The sequence below is a fragment of the Triticum aestivum genome, chromosome 5D, assembly GCF_018294505.1.
Source record: "Triticum aestivum cultivar Chinese Spring chromosome 5D, IWGSC CS RefSeq v2.1, whole genome shotgun sequence".
NCBI lineage: Eukaryota > Viridiplantae > Streptophyta > Magnoliopsida > Poales > Poaceae > Triticum > Triticum aestivum.
Genome location: NC_057808.1, coordinates 36194219 through 36209676, shown reverse-complemented (window position 1 = coordinate 36209676; position 15458 = coordinate 36194219). Strand labels below are relative to the sequence as shown.

Sequence of the window (15458 nt, the reverse complement as noted above, 5' to 3'; positions counted from 1 at the left end):
CAATTGGGGTACAACCCTTTTTTGTGATCCTCTAACATGCGATCGAACTTCAGCTTCTCCTTTTGACTTTCGCATTGCGTCCTTGCATCGACTATGACCCGGCGGAGATCATCATCATCGGGCACTGGTTCCTCTTGATCTTCAGCAGCTTCCCCCCTTGCAGCATCATTGGGCACATCGTCTGGTTCCTCTTGATCTTCAGCAGCTTCCCCCGTTGCAGCATCACCGTATTCAGGGGGCACATAGTTGTCATCGTCCTCTTCTTCTTCGCCGTCTTCCATCATAACCCCTATTTCTCCGTGCCTCGTCCAAACATTATAGTGTGGCATGAAACCCTTGTAAAGCAGGTGGGTGTGAAGGATTTTCCGGTCAGAGTAAGACTTCGTATTCCCACATATAGGGCATGGACAACACATAAAACCATTCTGCTTGTTTGCCTCAGCCACTTCGAGAAAATCATGCAAGCCCTTAATGTACTCGGAGGTGTGTCTGTCACCGTACATCCATTGCCGGTTCATCTGCGTGCATTATATATAATTAAGTGTGTCAAAAACCATTACAGAACATCATGAATAGATAATTAAGTGACCAAATTAATAGAAGTTCATCATCACATTAGAACCAAAGTACATACATAGTTCTCATCTAACAACATATATATAGCTCTCCAGAGCATCTAATTAATTAAACCATACATTGAAACTATGTAAAACATTTCAATGCGAAAACAAATGCGATCATAATTGCAACCAAGGTAACAATTGGTCCAACAGCATAATGATACCAAGCCTCGGTATGAATGGCATATTTTCTAATCTTTCTAATCTTCAAGCGCATTGCATCCATCTTGATCTTGTGATCATCGACGACATCCGCAACATGCAACTCCAATATCATCTTCTCCTCCTCAATTTTTTTTATTTTTTCCTTCAAGTAATTGTTTTCTTCTTCAACTAAATTTAACCTCTCGACAATAGGGTCGGTTAGAATTTCCGGTTCAACCACCTCCTAGATAAATAAAATCTATGTCACGTTGGTCGGTATATTTGTCATAAATAATAAATGAACCAACTAGTTATAAAAAGATAATATATACCACATCCGAATCATAGACAGGACGAGGGCCGGCGGGGGCGGATACCAAAACCATCGCACTATGTAATAAGAAGGAATAATAAAAGTAACAAAATTAGACAAGTAACTATCTAAAGTAAGAATTTTTTCCTTTCAGAAAGAAGATAAGAACAAGAGGCTCACCACGGTGGTGCTGGCGACGAGATCGGCGCGGGTGATCGACGGCGGTGAAGACGGGGACGGGACGGGACGGACCGCTAAACCTAGACAAATCTTGGGGAAAATGGAGCTCGGAGGTCGAGTTTCGAGAGGACAAAGATTAACTAGTGTGGCTCAGACATTTCATCGAACACCTCATGTGCATAGGAGGTGAGCTAGAGCACCCAAATGCCCTCCCCTCACCGGCCAGAAAAAACAGAGCACTCTGGAGTGCTCTGCTGTGGCGATGGGGTATATATAGGGAACTCATTGGTCCCGGTTGGTGGCACCAACCGGGACTAAAGGCCTTTGGTCCCGGTTGGTGCCACGAACCGGGACCAATGCCCCCTTTAGTCCCGGTTGGTGGCACCAACCGGGACCAAAGGCCTTGTGGTGGCCCAATAGGTGGCATAATTTTTTTCCTCTGTTTTTTTTCTCTTTTGCTTTATTTGTTTTGTTTTGTTTCTACTTACAACAAAAAACTTATTTATTTTATTTCTAATTACTTATGTATTTTACTTCAGTAGTTTTATTTTTATTTATTTTACTGCTGCTATTTTTATTTATTTTACTGCTGCTATTTTTACTTAATTTATTAAGGTTTATTTATTGTAGTTACTATAGTTTATTTTATTTTATTTTATTAAGGTTTATGAGCTGTGGGAGGGACGAGGGGTGGCGACGTGCTGTGGGACACGATGCAGGGGCCGAGGAGGGAATTTAGGGTTAAGTTTTTATACGGGAACGGTTAGACGGGCTTTAGCGGGCTTTCACCGGGCTTGTGGGGTTTTACCAGGTCATCGATGAGAGTTTCCAAAAATGTCATTAGAAATCCATCATGGATTAACAGGTTTCTTGTAGTGATATGTCGAGCACAATGAGTGGTGATCCTCCGGCCTCCCACTCGCACGCAGCCGCCGCCACCCTCCCGCTCGCTCGCCGCCGCGTCGTCACCAGTCCCGGCCATGGCGCCGCCGCTGCCGTCGTGCCCCTGAAGACCTATTCATCTTGCCTGAAGGTGATCCTGTGTCAGATCCTCCACTTAACCTGCGTGGACCGGCTCGTGGGTCACTGACAGTGGGTCCCTTGGGCCCACTGGTCAGGTTTGACCAGTCACCCCCGCCTCCTTCCTCCTCTGGCCGAACAGAGGCGGGGCTCCGGCGAACAACGCCGGCGAACGGCGGCTCCTCGCGGGGTCCTGAGGGCGGGGATGGATCCGCCAGGCCGGGGCGGTCCTCCCGGTGGTCGAGGAGGTGGCGGGGATGGAGGGAGTCACCGGCGGCGAGCTCCGCGGCGGACGACAGCTTCGGGAGGTTTGGGGCTTTGGCCTACGGTGGTTCCCTGACGCAGCTGAGGGTTTGGGCGGCTCCGCACGGTCGAGGGGAGGAGGATGGTGGTGCTATACGGACGGGGGGGCTCTGGTTGCGACTGAATGGACCGGAGGGCGGCGGCGGCTGTACTGGCCGGAGATGGGGAAGAAGACCCTCCCTGGTCGATTGCCTGCTATGGGGGTGCTAGGTGGGGTGACTTGAGGTCGCCTGAGGGACTGGACGGACTCGGGGGCTCCTTATATAGGCGGCCGGAGTCGGTTCCAACGGCGGCCGTGGATAAGAACGGCGAACCGCCGTTCTCTAGCCTGCAGGACGTCGTGGCGGCGACGGGCACTAGTGGACGAGCTCACGGATAAGCTTGGACTGCTCCAGAGGCGAGCTGGCGAGCGGCTGTGGCTCGGGCGGCGCCGTCCATGGCAGGGGCCTGCTGTGGCCGGCCGTCGTGCCCCTGAAGACCTATTCATCTTGCCTGAAGGTGATCCTGTGTCAGATCCTGCACGATACCTCATCACTACAACACGTCGGCGGCGGTGTATGAGGCGTCCATGGCCCTGGTGGCGCCTTCAAGGGAGGACGCATGATCTTCAAGGGAGGACAGGCCATCAGATTCATCCACTTGGTAGCGTCTTTGTTCATCCAGGTTTGACGTTTCATCTTTTCATTATCTAGTCTCTCAAGGATGTCAAACGTACCCTCAACAACTAACGTCAGCATTTATTTTGTTCTGTAGTGAACCCCCTCGATGAATGCATGTCTGTTGCCGTGGCTAGAGAAAATTCTACATATCCACATCCTGATAACCAACAAGATAAGTAGCAGCTTTGATATGGAGTTATTTTCCTTCACTGCGTGCTTTTTCTTTGTGCCCTTTACTGTACTGTAGTAGCATTTGCTAAATTGCATTGAGAGAATAGGACGGCACAACAAGCTAGGGCTTCAAGAAAACCAACCAAATTCCTTTTTTTTGGATCAACCAACCAAATTGCTGTAATAGCACGATCCGCAAGACCTAGAAGGGATCTACACATGACATCGGTGGCTTCTCCTCCGCCTGCTATTTGCCGCTTTGACACTGTTGACAGATCCGAGTTCCACCTGCTAGGCTCGAATGGTAGATGTTACGGGCAACTGTATGTGAATCCCACTCCAAGGGATCGCCCTTCTCTATCCCAGATATGGCGGTTATGGAGTTGATGGCTCGTGTTTTTTTTCTCTTTTGCTTTATTTTTTTTGTTTTGTTTCTACTTACAACAAAAAAACTTATTTATTTTATTTCTAATTACTTATGTATTTTACTTTAATTATTTTATTTTTATTTATTTTACTGCTGCTATTTTTATTTATTTTACTGCTGCTATTTTTACTTAATTTATTAAGGTTTATTTATTGTAGTTACTATAGTTTATTTTATTTTATTAAGGTTTATTTAGTTTTATTTATTTTATTAAGGTTTATTTATTTTATAAATATAAAAAAATGAACATAGATGCGTTTATAGAGAAAATTAAACCTAAATTCACAGTAAATTGAACTGTGAATTTAGGTGAAATTCCCTGTATAAGGGCATCTATTTTCACTTTAAGAGAAGCTCAACAAGGCATAGAGGGACGGGCTTATAAACTGGTGTGAGCACCCTTCGGTTGGCGAGGTGGGACTAAACACTGGCCGCAACTAGGACCAGCCCTTTAGTCCCGGTTTGTGGTATGAACCGGGACTAAAGGGTGGTGGGCCAGGAGCGTGGCCCATTGGTCCCGGTTTGTCCCACCAACCGGGACCAAAGGGTCCGGACGAACCGGGACCAATGCCCCCACGAGGCCCGGCAGGCCCCTGGCCGCACGAACCGGGACCAATGCTTACATTAGTCCCGATTCGTGACTGAACCCGGGCTAATGTGAAAAATGCCCTGTGACCTAAGCCCTGTTTTCTACTAGTGAAGATCATTCTTTCTACCACCTTATAACTAGATCACTGATGTATCTAATCTAGATGGATCATTCAAATAGGTGCACGATCCATACAATGGTTTTCATGGTCATTCAAGTCGAGCGCCGAGACACTCGAGGTGATGAGGTAGAGTTCGGTGCTTCTGCTGGTCCATACGTAGGTTTTGGTACAATAGCTATTTAGCTAATTATTTGTTCTATCTCGTAAGTGGAATGATCAATTGGCTTTGACTGTAAATTAATAAACAGACACAGCGAACTAGCTGAGTACCTACGTAGCTAATCCTTGATCTTGTCTTGAGTGAAAGGGTGTCGTTTGTTAATTCAGAGACTGACTAAAAGGTAACCCATACGGCTTTATTTGTTTACTTCCCTTCTGAACCCTTATTTGGCTTATGTTGATGATATTTCTAATCTTTGCAGGTATACTCAACTGCATCTTAGTTTTGTGCTCCTGCATATTGTTATTGTGTTTATTCCTATCAGCTAATATAAATATCATAACTCTCAAAGTTTTCATTATTAGTTTTTTTTTACAGATTCTTGAAGCTTTACGTGCTGGATTCTCCAATGTAATTGAAGTAGCTCAACATAGTTACATTGTCATGGTAGTAATCTTTGCCTGTTGTTGACTTAAGAGAGCTAGCTGTTTGCTAGAATATATTAAACTGCTAATTTTACACCTATTTATGTACATGTCATCATAGTAATTTCAGAACCAGTTTTGTTTTATGAAAATGCTAGCTCTTTCATAGTATAGAAATATTTTCACGAATTATAATGGCAAATTATTTTTCTTGTTTTCATGAGTAATAATGCCAAATGCTTTCCTTATGGTATTCATTAGTTAAGGCACTGCGTTTCGGATCGACGACACTTTATGCATGGGTGGGGTTGGTTGTTTTGAGCCACTTAATTTACGGGTGGCGATTGCTGTCACCGTTGTTTAATACCAAATATATTATCCGTCTGGCTAGATTTTTGTTTGTGTTTGTGTCACAGGCTGCTAAGAATGTTCTAGCTGCTGCGGCGGTGACACCGTCAGTTCCTGCTTTCAGGGCACCCTACTGCAAATACACCTTCTGGATCAGGTATGTATCATATGGCCGTTTGTCTCTCCAGCACGCACATGAACTACAACCTTAATCGTGCTCAGTAACATATTTTGTGATTGGAGTCCTCCCATCGGGGCGCCGCCATCGTCCTCGCACCGTGGCGCGCTGCGCCGGAGACACGGACGAGGTCGAGCAGTATGTGCCTTCGTCCTCTTCCCTCGGAGTGTGGGGCCGAGGAGAAGAAATATGTGGCATCTTCATCGTTGTCCTCTTGGCGCGCGGTGCTGGAGAGACAGAAAAGGAGGCGCGCGGTGCTGGAGAGACAGAAAAGGAGGCCGAGAGCTGGAAGTGCGCCATATTGTAGTGTTTTGTTTGATGGGGAAATATCTTTGTATGCCAGCATATTTTGTAGTGGTTTGTTTGATGGGAAGTACCTTTGTATGCCTGCATATTTTGCTTAGGTATTAACGATTCCATGCTAAATTTGTACAAGATACCCAAAAAAAATTTGTGAGTGCGACAACTATTAGTTAGTTGCACTAAGTTAAATTCATACAACTGTGTTACACAAATCTGAAAATGCAAATAAAAATGTGTGTGTACATTAGTACAGATAAGAAAGGGAAAGGGGCGCACCCCACCTGGTACCGCCCCAATTCCCTCTCAGGCGGCGCACCAGGGTGCGCCCCAACCACTAGTACTGCAACAAAGCTGCTTGAACATCTTACCGAGCAGCCGCAAACAATCTCCTGCATTGATTTCGTCATCTCTGCGTTCAACATGCTTTTCCCATATCTTATCCTGAAACCGATCTCCCTTGAGTACAAATTGTAGAAGTTATACGCCTCACCAAGTGAATCAAAATTTAATCCTAATTCAGGACGAACCACACTTTTCGTTGGTTCCTCGGCAAACTTGCGAAACGACGTCTCTAGAGCACTCATCCTTGATGCACGCGGGGTTCTGTCTGGTGGCGCACTGTCAAGACGCAACCTGATTTTACATCAAAATGCAAGCTTGGTCAGTTGTGCACAACAGGAGACAGGGCCTGGAAGGCGAACAAGACATAATTATAAGTCTCAACAACCGGAAATGCGCCAAAAGCAGTTCAGGATATCAGATGCAAAATATGTTTTCTAATGATATGACGGGGATGCTCACACTAACCATGGAAACAAACTTTCAACTTATTCAAAAAACTTGACACCTGAACCAAAGCAAACACAGTTTGAACAGGAAATACATTTTTCATATGTACTATTGATGGTCTGCCGTGAAATAGGAAATCATGCCTCCTGCTTATTTTGTCAACTAGAGTTCCACTTATCATGGGTTTCTAGATTTTTGAATCTACGAACTCTGAATAACATTTCCTCGTGTGTACCTATACATGCACCTTTGTTGACATGCCTAAAATCGAGTGACTAGTCCCCTGCCGGAGACAACATTCAGCATGCCTGGTATCTGCCGACCGTTCATCAAAAAACAATTACTGTCAGTCTGTCACAGTTCGTTACACTCCGTACTAGGACAAATGGAGTTGCACTCGAGGAAAAAATTCAGAGCAGACGGAATGCAATGGTTACAGAACCTTTTTGTCCACCCCTGCGCCTCCGGGTTCACCCTTGCAGGACTGTGCGGACCTCGCCGGAGATGTCTCGCGGCGACGGCGCCCATCGCCTGCTTGCCTCTCCTGGCTGCCCGCACTGTCAGGCCAGCTAAATACATCTCTGAAGAATTGCTCTGTTCTAGCGTGTTGGAAGCAGCATGGACCGTCGATCTGCCATCCAGTGGCTCCCGTAAGAAGATAACGGTTCGCTACTGGAATGTCATCTCCACCCTGGATCTCCCATCCAACGGCTGTCATCGCTCCGAGGGTCGTTGTTGATCATCCGACAACGCATGTGCTCTGCTTTTGCTCTCTGCTTTGCTTTTCACCTGTAATGGCTATAAAGCCACCGCTCCTTCTCCATTTTGGACACGATTATTGTAACTGGGTATAAACCCTAGCCGCCGGTGGCGTGCTTGCTACTTTCCCCTTTTGCTGCAATACAAACCCTAGCGCAAATTCCCTCCAATTCACCTCTGAATTCGCATCGTTGAGTGTTTAGTTCAACTGATTCCTTGTCAGGTTCCTGACACGCACCCGGAACCAGCGTTCGATTCAGACTGCTGAACGCTCGGCGCATCAATCCGCGCCAGAGGAACCGGATCTGGGTGCTCCAAGCAATCCACCAAGTCTTTACAGAGGGGAAATCTGCAAATACATGTCCAAGACGCTAAGGAGCACCAAATATTCAGGCGTCGATCAGTATCCTCCTCGCCGCCAAAAAAACGATAGATCTCTCTCGAATTTGGGCACACTTCTCTTACCTGTCGACCGCGTCCAGCAGGAAGTCCAGGCCAGCGTCCTCCATCGTCGCTTACCGCAACAGCCTTCGATGGCAATGGGGATGGATTATAGCTGCCCCGCGGCGGTGGCTGGTTTCGAGAACCGCCGAGAGGAAGGGTTTGCGGGGTTCAGTTGTCGGCAGCTGCCTCTCTCTCCATAACTGCGGCCCCACAATCGTCTGTCACACACGCCGTCAAGACACGCGATCCTGAGCCAAACCCATGCTCCAGACGAAGTCTTTTTTTCCGTAAACCCTACCGCTCTGGCGATTAGGGTTTGGCGGACCTGACGGCGCCCGTAGATTGGATCGGTGGGGCGCACCGGAATTATAAGCTCCACGGCTCCACGGCTCAGCCTACAGGTAAACTATCTGGTCAACGGACCAGAATTATAAGCACACGGGACGTTCGCCCACACCTACGATTCGGGCCCGCGCCCAGGCACTGTACCATACGCTGCCACGCCGCCGTATACCGAATTACTAACGACAACCAACGAGCGGGATTTCGGGTACAGCTGTGCCCGAGCACCGAAACTCCGCGTCCTGTATGCATGTGTATGTGTATTATTTCATTGGTTTCAAGATGAACATGTCCCCTTGAAGAAGCACATCTGCGACACACTTTTTTACAGAATGCACACAGGCATGGTATCACATTTTTTTTTAGGGAAAACTTTGTTTTTGCTACTTTAGCTTTTAAAGGTGCAGAACCCATCCAGGCTACATCACAACATTATGCACGCCACCACCACACACCCACATGACTTAAACAACAACGCCTCAGAGAAGCCGTGCAAATCGCCGCATAGCACCCCGGCCATTGCCAAAACCTTGCGTTTCTCAACAAGTCTTGCAACAACATAAGCTTCCGAGTTAAAAGACATAGGTGACGAGAAGCACGTCTGCACAATCTAATTCTTAAGGACCATGCTTGAAAATTGGACGCAAGGTTTTAAGCCTTTTCCAGAGCAAAGCAACCAACATGAACAACAAAAACTGTTTAGCATGTGACCACACTCAAACAGGTCCAGTTGCCAGAAGTCTACAAAGCAGCTGACTTTGCCGATGCTTTGTAAACTAATTGACCAGAGTACGAGGAGATGGGATATGAATACTGTCCAGGAACACCGATCTCCTCGACATGGACGAAGAGCTATTCATGAACTGGGGAAGTAAACCCTCACATGCATGGAGAGCTATTCATGAAGGCAAAGGATTCTTGATAATCAGTTGCCATGACATTTTCAGACGAGACCAAGTTGTATGATCAAGGGCAGCAAATCCTCTGATGAAAGTCAGTATGATTAGGCCACAGTGAACTGCTGGCACAAATAAACTCAATGAACTGCTGGCGCAAATAAACTCATAAACTCTACCACCAACACATTGACTGTCCAGTTCTCCTGAATCTCTAACTTACTTACCTAGGCTGAACAAGCTAGCTGGTAGTAATAATCTCCATACAGTTGTCATTGTCGCGAGGATTTTCTCCGTCTGTTGCTAGCAGTTTCTCTTGAATACTGTCGAACTCAAGCATGAATGCGTTGCATTTCGTGCCATCGCTGCATATCTTCTTGCTGAGGTCGGCCATTTTGCTCATCAACATTTCGTATCTCGCTGTGCTGTCTGCCTTCTCTAGGCATTTCTCTGTGTACTGCTTCGCCTTCTCTTCCTTGAATTTGTCGGTCCATCTGGGGACGATGTATTGCGCGGGTATTTCGTTGATTCCAAGCTGCGTGAAAAGCCTGAATATGTGGCAGCACAGTAATCTATCTCTGGCAAACTTTGCGCATTGGCATATGAATGTGTTGCTGACAGGATCAACAAACACTTCAAAGGCATTTCTATCAAACTCTGGGTTCTCGTAGTTGAAGACCCTCTCCAGTCGGTACACAGACCCTTTCTTTACCACGTGCACGTCGAACGCCGTAGAATGGAGTAGTTCTCTCTGCACTTTCAGGAATATCTGCCTGGTGTAAATAGTAGATGAATGCTTTTCTATTGGCTGCAATGAGAAGCATGAAGGTACAGTTCCTGCTTGCCGTCTATCTTCGTCATCCGTTTTTAGTGTCGTCTTCTGTATCTCCTCGTATCTTTCGATGAACTTCTCTATTCTATCCTTTGGAAGCACATAGTTTCGGAATAATACGATGTTCATACCTTCACCACGTCCAAGTGATTCGGCAAATGGATAGAAATCTTGTCTGAAATAAACAGGCGCCCAGATTTTCCTTATCCGCCACATGAATTGTAAGTACTCATTTTTACTTGCATCATATCTCTCAATAAGCGAACTCCATCCTTCTTCAAATTCCATTTCCGTCAGTGAGTTGTCAACTAAGCTATCCAGCTCTAATTTTATGTTGCCTCTTGCTGCCATGAAGGCTGCTATCCTTTCATGTGCTTTACCCATTACATCACATTTCCAAAACCTGAGCCTTACCTGTGGCAGGACCTCTGCAATTGCTCTTCCTAGGGGTTCATCCTGGTTTGTAATGATTGATCCTGGTATTTTTCCTCCCAGCACTTGCAAAAGTGTTTGGAACATCCATTTGAAGGTTTCAGCTCTCCCATCGCGTAGCAGGGCACATCCTAACAAGAGAGTTCTCCCATGGTTATTTATCCCAGTAATGGTAGCAACAGGCAAATTATGCCTATTTGTGGTGTAAGTTGTATCAACCGAGATGAAATCTCCAAAAATATTATAATCCATCCTTGACCTCGCATCAGTCCAGAAAATACTGCGGACTATGTTGTCTTCATCTATTTGCTTGATGTAGAAAAAACTTGGGTTCCGCAGCTCCAATTCTTTTAAGTGCTTCAACGCACTTTCAACATCTGAGTTTTCTGTTTTCCGTTGTTCTGTACACTGTAAACTGATTGGATCTTTTTTCTTGGATGGTATGTTTTCAGAACTGCTTCTCACAGAACTGACTGGATCTTGTTTCTTGAATGATATATTTCCAAAACTACTTCTCATTCTCCTAAAAATCCTCAGAATTTTATTGGGAGGTATCTTACTTTGCTGCAGAACTTTTAGAAATGACTTTTCCTCACTTGACATGTGTTTCTGGCTCAGGAAAAATCTTGCGAGGGAAGGGTTTGGAGATAGCGGATGGTTGTGCTCATTCCGAACAGTTGCGAACTCCCATTGTCCCTTAGTGAGCTTCACTATCACCTTCGCTTGGCAATTTGTCCTCTCAAAGGAATTTATTTTCCTCTTCCTGTTTGGGTTCCGAGCTGGTGTTGGTTTGCCACTCCTGTTGCACTCTATGTGATACTTCTGTCTCCTGTAATTTGAATTTCGCTTTGCCACAAAACCAGTCAGGAGAGCATAAGTACTATAGAATCCGTTTGCATCTTCGAGGGTTTGAAACTTCATTCCAGGTTCTGGTTTTCTTGCAGCCTCCAATTCCTCAAATTTAGGATAAAAGTATTTCCCTAGTTCACTGTCTGAGTCGCTCCCTGAGCTGCTGTCTGAATCACTTTCACTGGGGTTCCTGTTTACCATTTCATTGTTTTCCACATTATCGTGTAGTTGGTTCTGTTCTTCGGCTTGCTGCAGTGAATGGTCGACTGAGTTGGTTTCTTTATCCGCTTCATCTGCTAATATTCCATCTGTATTCTTTTCAATACTATCTGAAGATAGTTCCTGCATGACAATGAATACTTTATGCTAAGGTACTGCAGAATATCATATTGACATGTCCATATGTAAGTGACATAATTATGTTCTATTTGATCTGCATACCTCGTAACTATCACCAGTTGGTTGTGGTCTTTCTTCTGTCATTGATTGTTTCCCAACAGGTTCCTGCATTAGATATTATTTGTTTCTGATTAATACCAGGCATGAAGTCATTCTAAGAAATGGTAAAAGCTGTTGACTTAAGAGTACCTTGCTCAATTCACTTGCAGATGACATTGTTTCCACAGCATTTTTACTGGCCTGCAAAACAGTGTGAAATACAGTCACCGTGTAGTTGTGATAACCTTCGTTACCAATTTCTCCATATTCTATATATATACTAATTACAGCCTCCCAAGAAATACACGTACTAATTGGAGAAAAAGGAAAATATCTGACATTATATCTGTGAGATGGGACCAGTCAGAAGAGCATCTGCAGCCAGGCTCCTGAAAGGCCCCCTATACTGGACATCAGCATGCTGATGCCAAGTCCGAGGGAGAGGATGGTGAGGAGACAGGACACGAGCACGCTGATGTGCGCCCCAAAGCTTTTGGTCACTGGTCACGGGGACGTATTCGGGCGGGTGCGTCGGCCAAAGGGCGTGGTCCGCAGCCAGAGCCGGGATCGCGCAGCTCATCGACGAGGCCCGCCAGGATGCCATGGCTGGCCACGTGCATGATGCTCCAGTCGGCCGCGTCGCGCGGACGGCGGCCACGTAGGCGGCGCTAGCGAAGGAGTCTGGATCGGACATTGCAGGCGTCGAAACCGGCCACGTCGACTCCGGGAATCTATGGAGAGCCGGAGGACTATCTTGCACCACCTAGTCGTAGGCATCACCCAGGCCTTGGCGCAGCTGGCACTCCTCCGGCCGCACGTACTCCGCGGGGATCGCTGCCAGGCTTAAACGCGTGCCGTTGTAGTTCTTCTTGGTCCACAGAGCGAGCTTGATGAATGGAATGGATTAATAAGCTGCATATGTATGTGTATTCATACATGTGGAGCCCAACGAACTCCATGGAAGCTGGCCGTCGCGTACACTTTGGTCGAGAGACTGGATACTGTCCACAGATTGAAACGGTTTGAGACCGATTTGTTTGTGTCCAGACCAAACCAGTCCGATCCAGTAGTTTATAAATCCAAACCACACCAGATTGCTTTACATTCTCAGCCCATTTAAACCAACCAAACACAATCCAATAGGAAAACCAACCTGAAACTAAAGCTTCAACCCAAACTATTCCCAGGTTTAATACCCGCACACACTGAAGACTAACTAGGTGCCTACTGGAAACTAGGGTAGCAGTGAGATTACAAAGATGCTCTATGCACATCGCTGTGAAATGTGAGTGTGTTGCTGCTACCAGAAGAAAAACCTTGTGAATAGGTAAACCAACTACTTAAAATATCTACTTAACGCATTAAAATTTCTGCAAAACAAAAACTTTTTGGGTTCAAATAAACCAGGATATTTATCATTGGATTAATTAGATAAACTAGGCTGTGCGCTTATGGGTTGGCCACTAGTGTCGTTAACCAACTGACCCACAGAAACACTAAACAGATATGTTCAAGTGGTACCTTTTTCCTATGCAACTCTGGTACAGGGGAACCTTCATCGTCAGCTACCCTGCATGTCCTTCTCTTTTTTGTGGAGTTGTCTGCGATTTCTGCTCCTGGCTTGTCCAATTCTGTAACCATTCCTGTCATGATAAACTGTAATAATTCCATTAATTGTACTGTACTAGCAAAACACCCATGGGTTGTTATGTAATAATATAGATATTTCTACTGTCGTTGACCCACTAATACTAGTTCCTTTTACAAACACAGATGCCAAAAGCTTCATGTGCGTTTTAGGAATTAGGACTACATCGTGGCAAACATAAATGTCTTTCTCCCTAGCTCCCCTTTCCACAACAACTGTGCATCCTACCCCTTCCTACCTGCCATACATTTCCTCCTCCGCCCTCATCTTGCCAGAAGACAAGTACTGCCATACATGTGCGATGTATTAAGAAGATGCAACTTTCTCATTTCCACACCGCTACAAACTTTTGGCGTGTTGTCTGTCGAAATTCATCTCTGCCTTCTTGGTCATGCCATACATGAGCTAAAAACACATAAACAGCTCCCAGCAAATGAACGTGCGGCTCTGATTTCAGAAACAAAAGAACAAGGAATAGCTGCTACAAGAGTCCACCTTCTTTATCCAACAAACAAGGGAGAAACGTTGCATCGGAGCATCGTTTGATTTCGTAGTCAGGATAAGCAACAAACAGGGCACGTTCAGTGAGTAGAATAGAAATCCCCGTTCTTGAAATGACATCTAATACGTTCTTGCTGAACTTCAGCCAGCGAGTTATTTCGCAAATCTAGTAATGTTAGAATGGCATTTTCATGAAATTCAGAAAGTCACCAGACAAAAATCTGGATATAAAATCACATATTCACATGTCAATTTAAGGGTTCAAACCAGCACATACAAAAGGAGAATTACCTGTGAGGCGGGCTCGACCAGCTCCTCCGCGGCGGAGGGGCCGGAGGGGGCAGCGCGGTCGCGCGGAGGCCGGAGACAACGGCCCGAGGGAGCAGCCACCGGAGGCGGAGGGAGGGGGGCGACGCGGCAGAAGAGGCGAAGGGTAGCGCCGCGCCGGCGCCGGCGGCGTGGATGCAGATGGGAGGCGGCACGGTGTGTTTTTGGCACAATGTCTGGTCGAGGCGACGCCTCTCTCAGTCTAGCTTTTTTTTCAGATAGGTAGCCGCTCTGCCGAGTAGTGGGCCTTCGGTGGGTTTTTGTAGCTGATTTGGTGGATTTCTACTGGGCTGGACTACGATTGATAATTTGTCCTAGAGTATCGGCTAGAAAAAAAGTCGCGAGTAAAATGCATTGGTAGCCACCGAACTTGTCGGAACAGCGCAGATCAGTCCTCGGGATACAAAAGTGTGGACCAAGGTCCTCATATCTTTGTAAAGGGGTCTGAGTACGGTCCTAATCCCCTCTCCCGCATGCATTGCGCCGATTTTCTTCACACTTTGTCTTTCCCTTCCTTTTTGTTCTTTCCGTTCTCATCCTTCCTCCTCCTCCTCCTCAACATCTCTTCCAGAGGTTTGGGTTTTTTGAGGTGATAGGCGGGGGCATTTTATTTATACGTATGCTTGTTCATTACAAATAATAGTCCTGATAACATCAGGAGTTTCAATAACCCAACAAGATCTAACATCATATACACTGTGGACCTAGCAAGTGTGAGATGCCAAATTACATGACTGACTAACATGGATAAAATTGCAAGATATAAACTTTGTAGCCTAGTTCTTGATATCATGGACTATTGCTCCTCTAGGGGATATGTCCATTTTTCGTTCTTTGATCTGTCTCTCCTGAGCAACAAATAAAGCTTGATAAAGTGCCATGGCTTCTACAACTTTCAAGATTTTGAATTCGAGCAAAGTAGCCTCAGCTTGCCGCCTGCACCATCCCTCGATGATCATGAATCACCACACGAAAACCAGCTCTTGTAGACTGAGAAAAGATTGTTGCATCCGTGTTGACAAGCATCGACCCTTCCGGTGGCCATTTTTGGTTGAGAAAAGTATGTTTTTCGTCCCTCAAGTTCCCAAAAAGTGCAGACTTCGTCCTTCAACTTTTTTTGGTCTACTTTTGGTCCCTCAAGTTTCAAAACCGGTCAAGTTTCGTCCGAATTCCGGTTTCGCTAGAAAACAGGACACGTGGCGTGGTATTCTCTCTCCCCTCACTTGCCACGACGGACCCG

At 46.0% G+C, this 15458-nt stretch overlaps 1 protein-coding gene across 1 annotated transcript; it reads right to left on the bottom strand.

The window, feature by feature from the left end:
- Positions 1–8881: 8881 nt before the first annotated feature.
- On the bottom strand, positions 8882–14450 carry LOC123119264 (protein FAR1-RELATED SEQUENCE 9). Its single transcript, XM_044538991.1, has 5 exons — positions 14183–14450; positions 13264–13398; positions 11893–11943; positions 11746–11808; positions 8882–11646 (listed from the first exon to the last, which is right to left on the bottom strand). The coding sequence occupies exons 2-5, from the start codon at positions 13390–13392 to the stop codon at positions 9433–9435; spliced, it is 2457 nt and encodes an 818-aa protein (XP_044394926.1). The 5' UTR covers positions 13393–13398; positions 14183–14450; the 3' UTR covers positions 8882–9432.
- Between the last annotated feature and the right edge of the window lie 1008 nt (positions 14451–15458).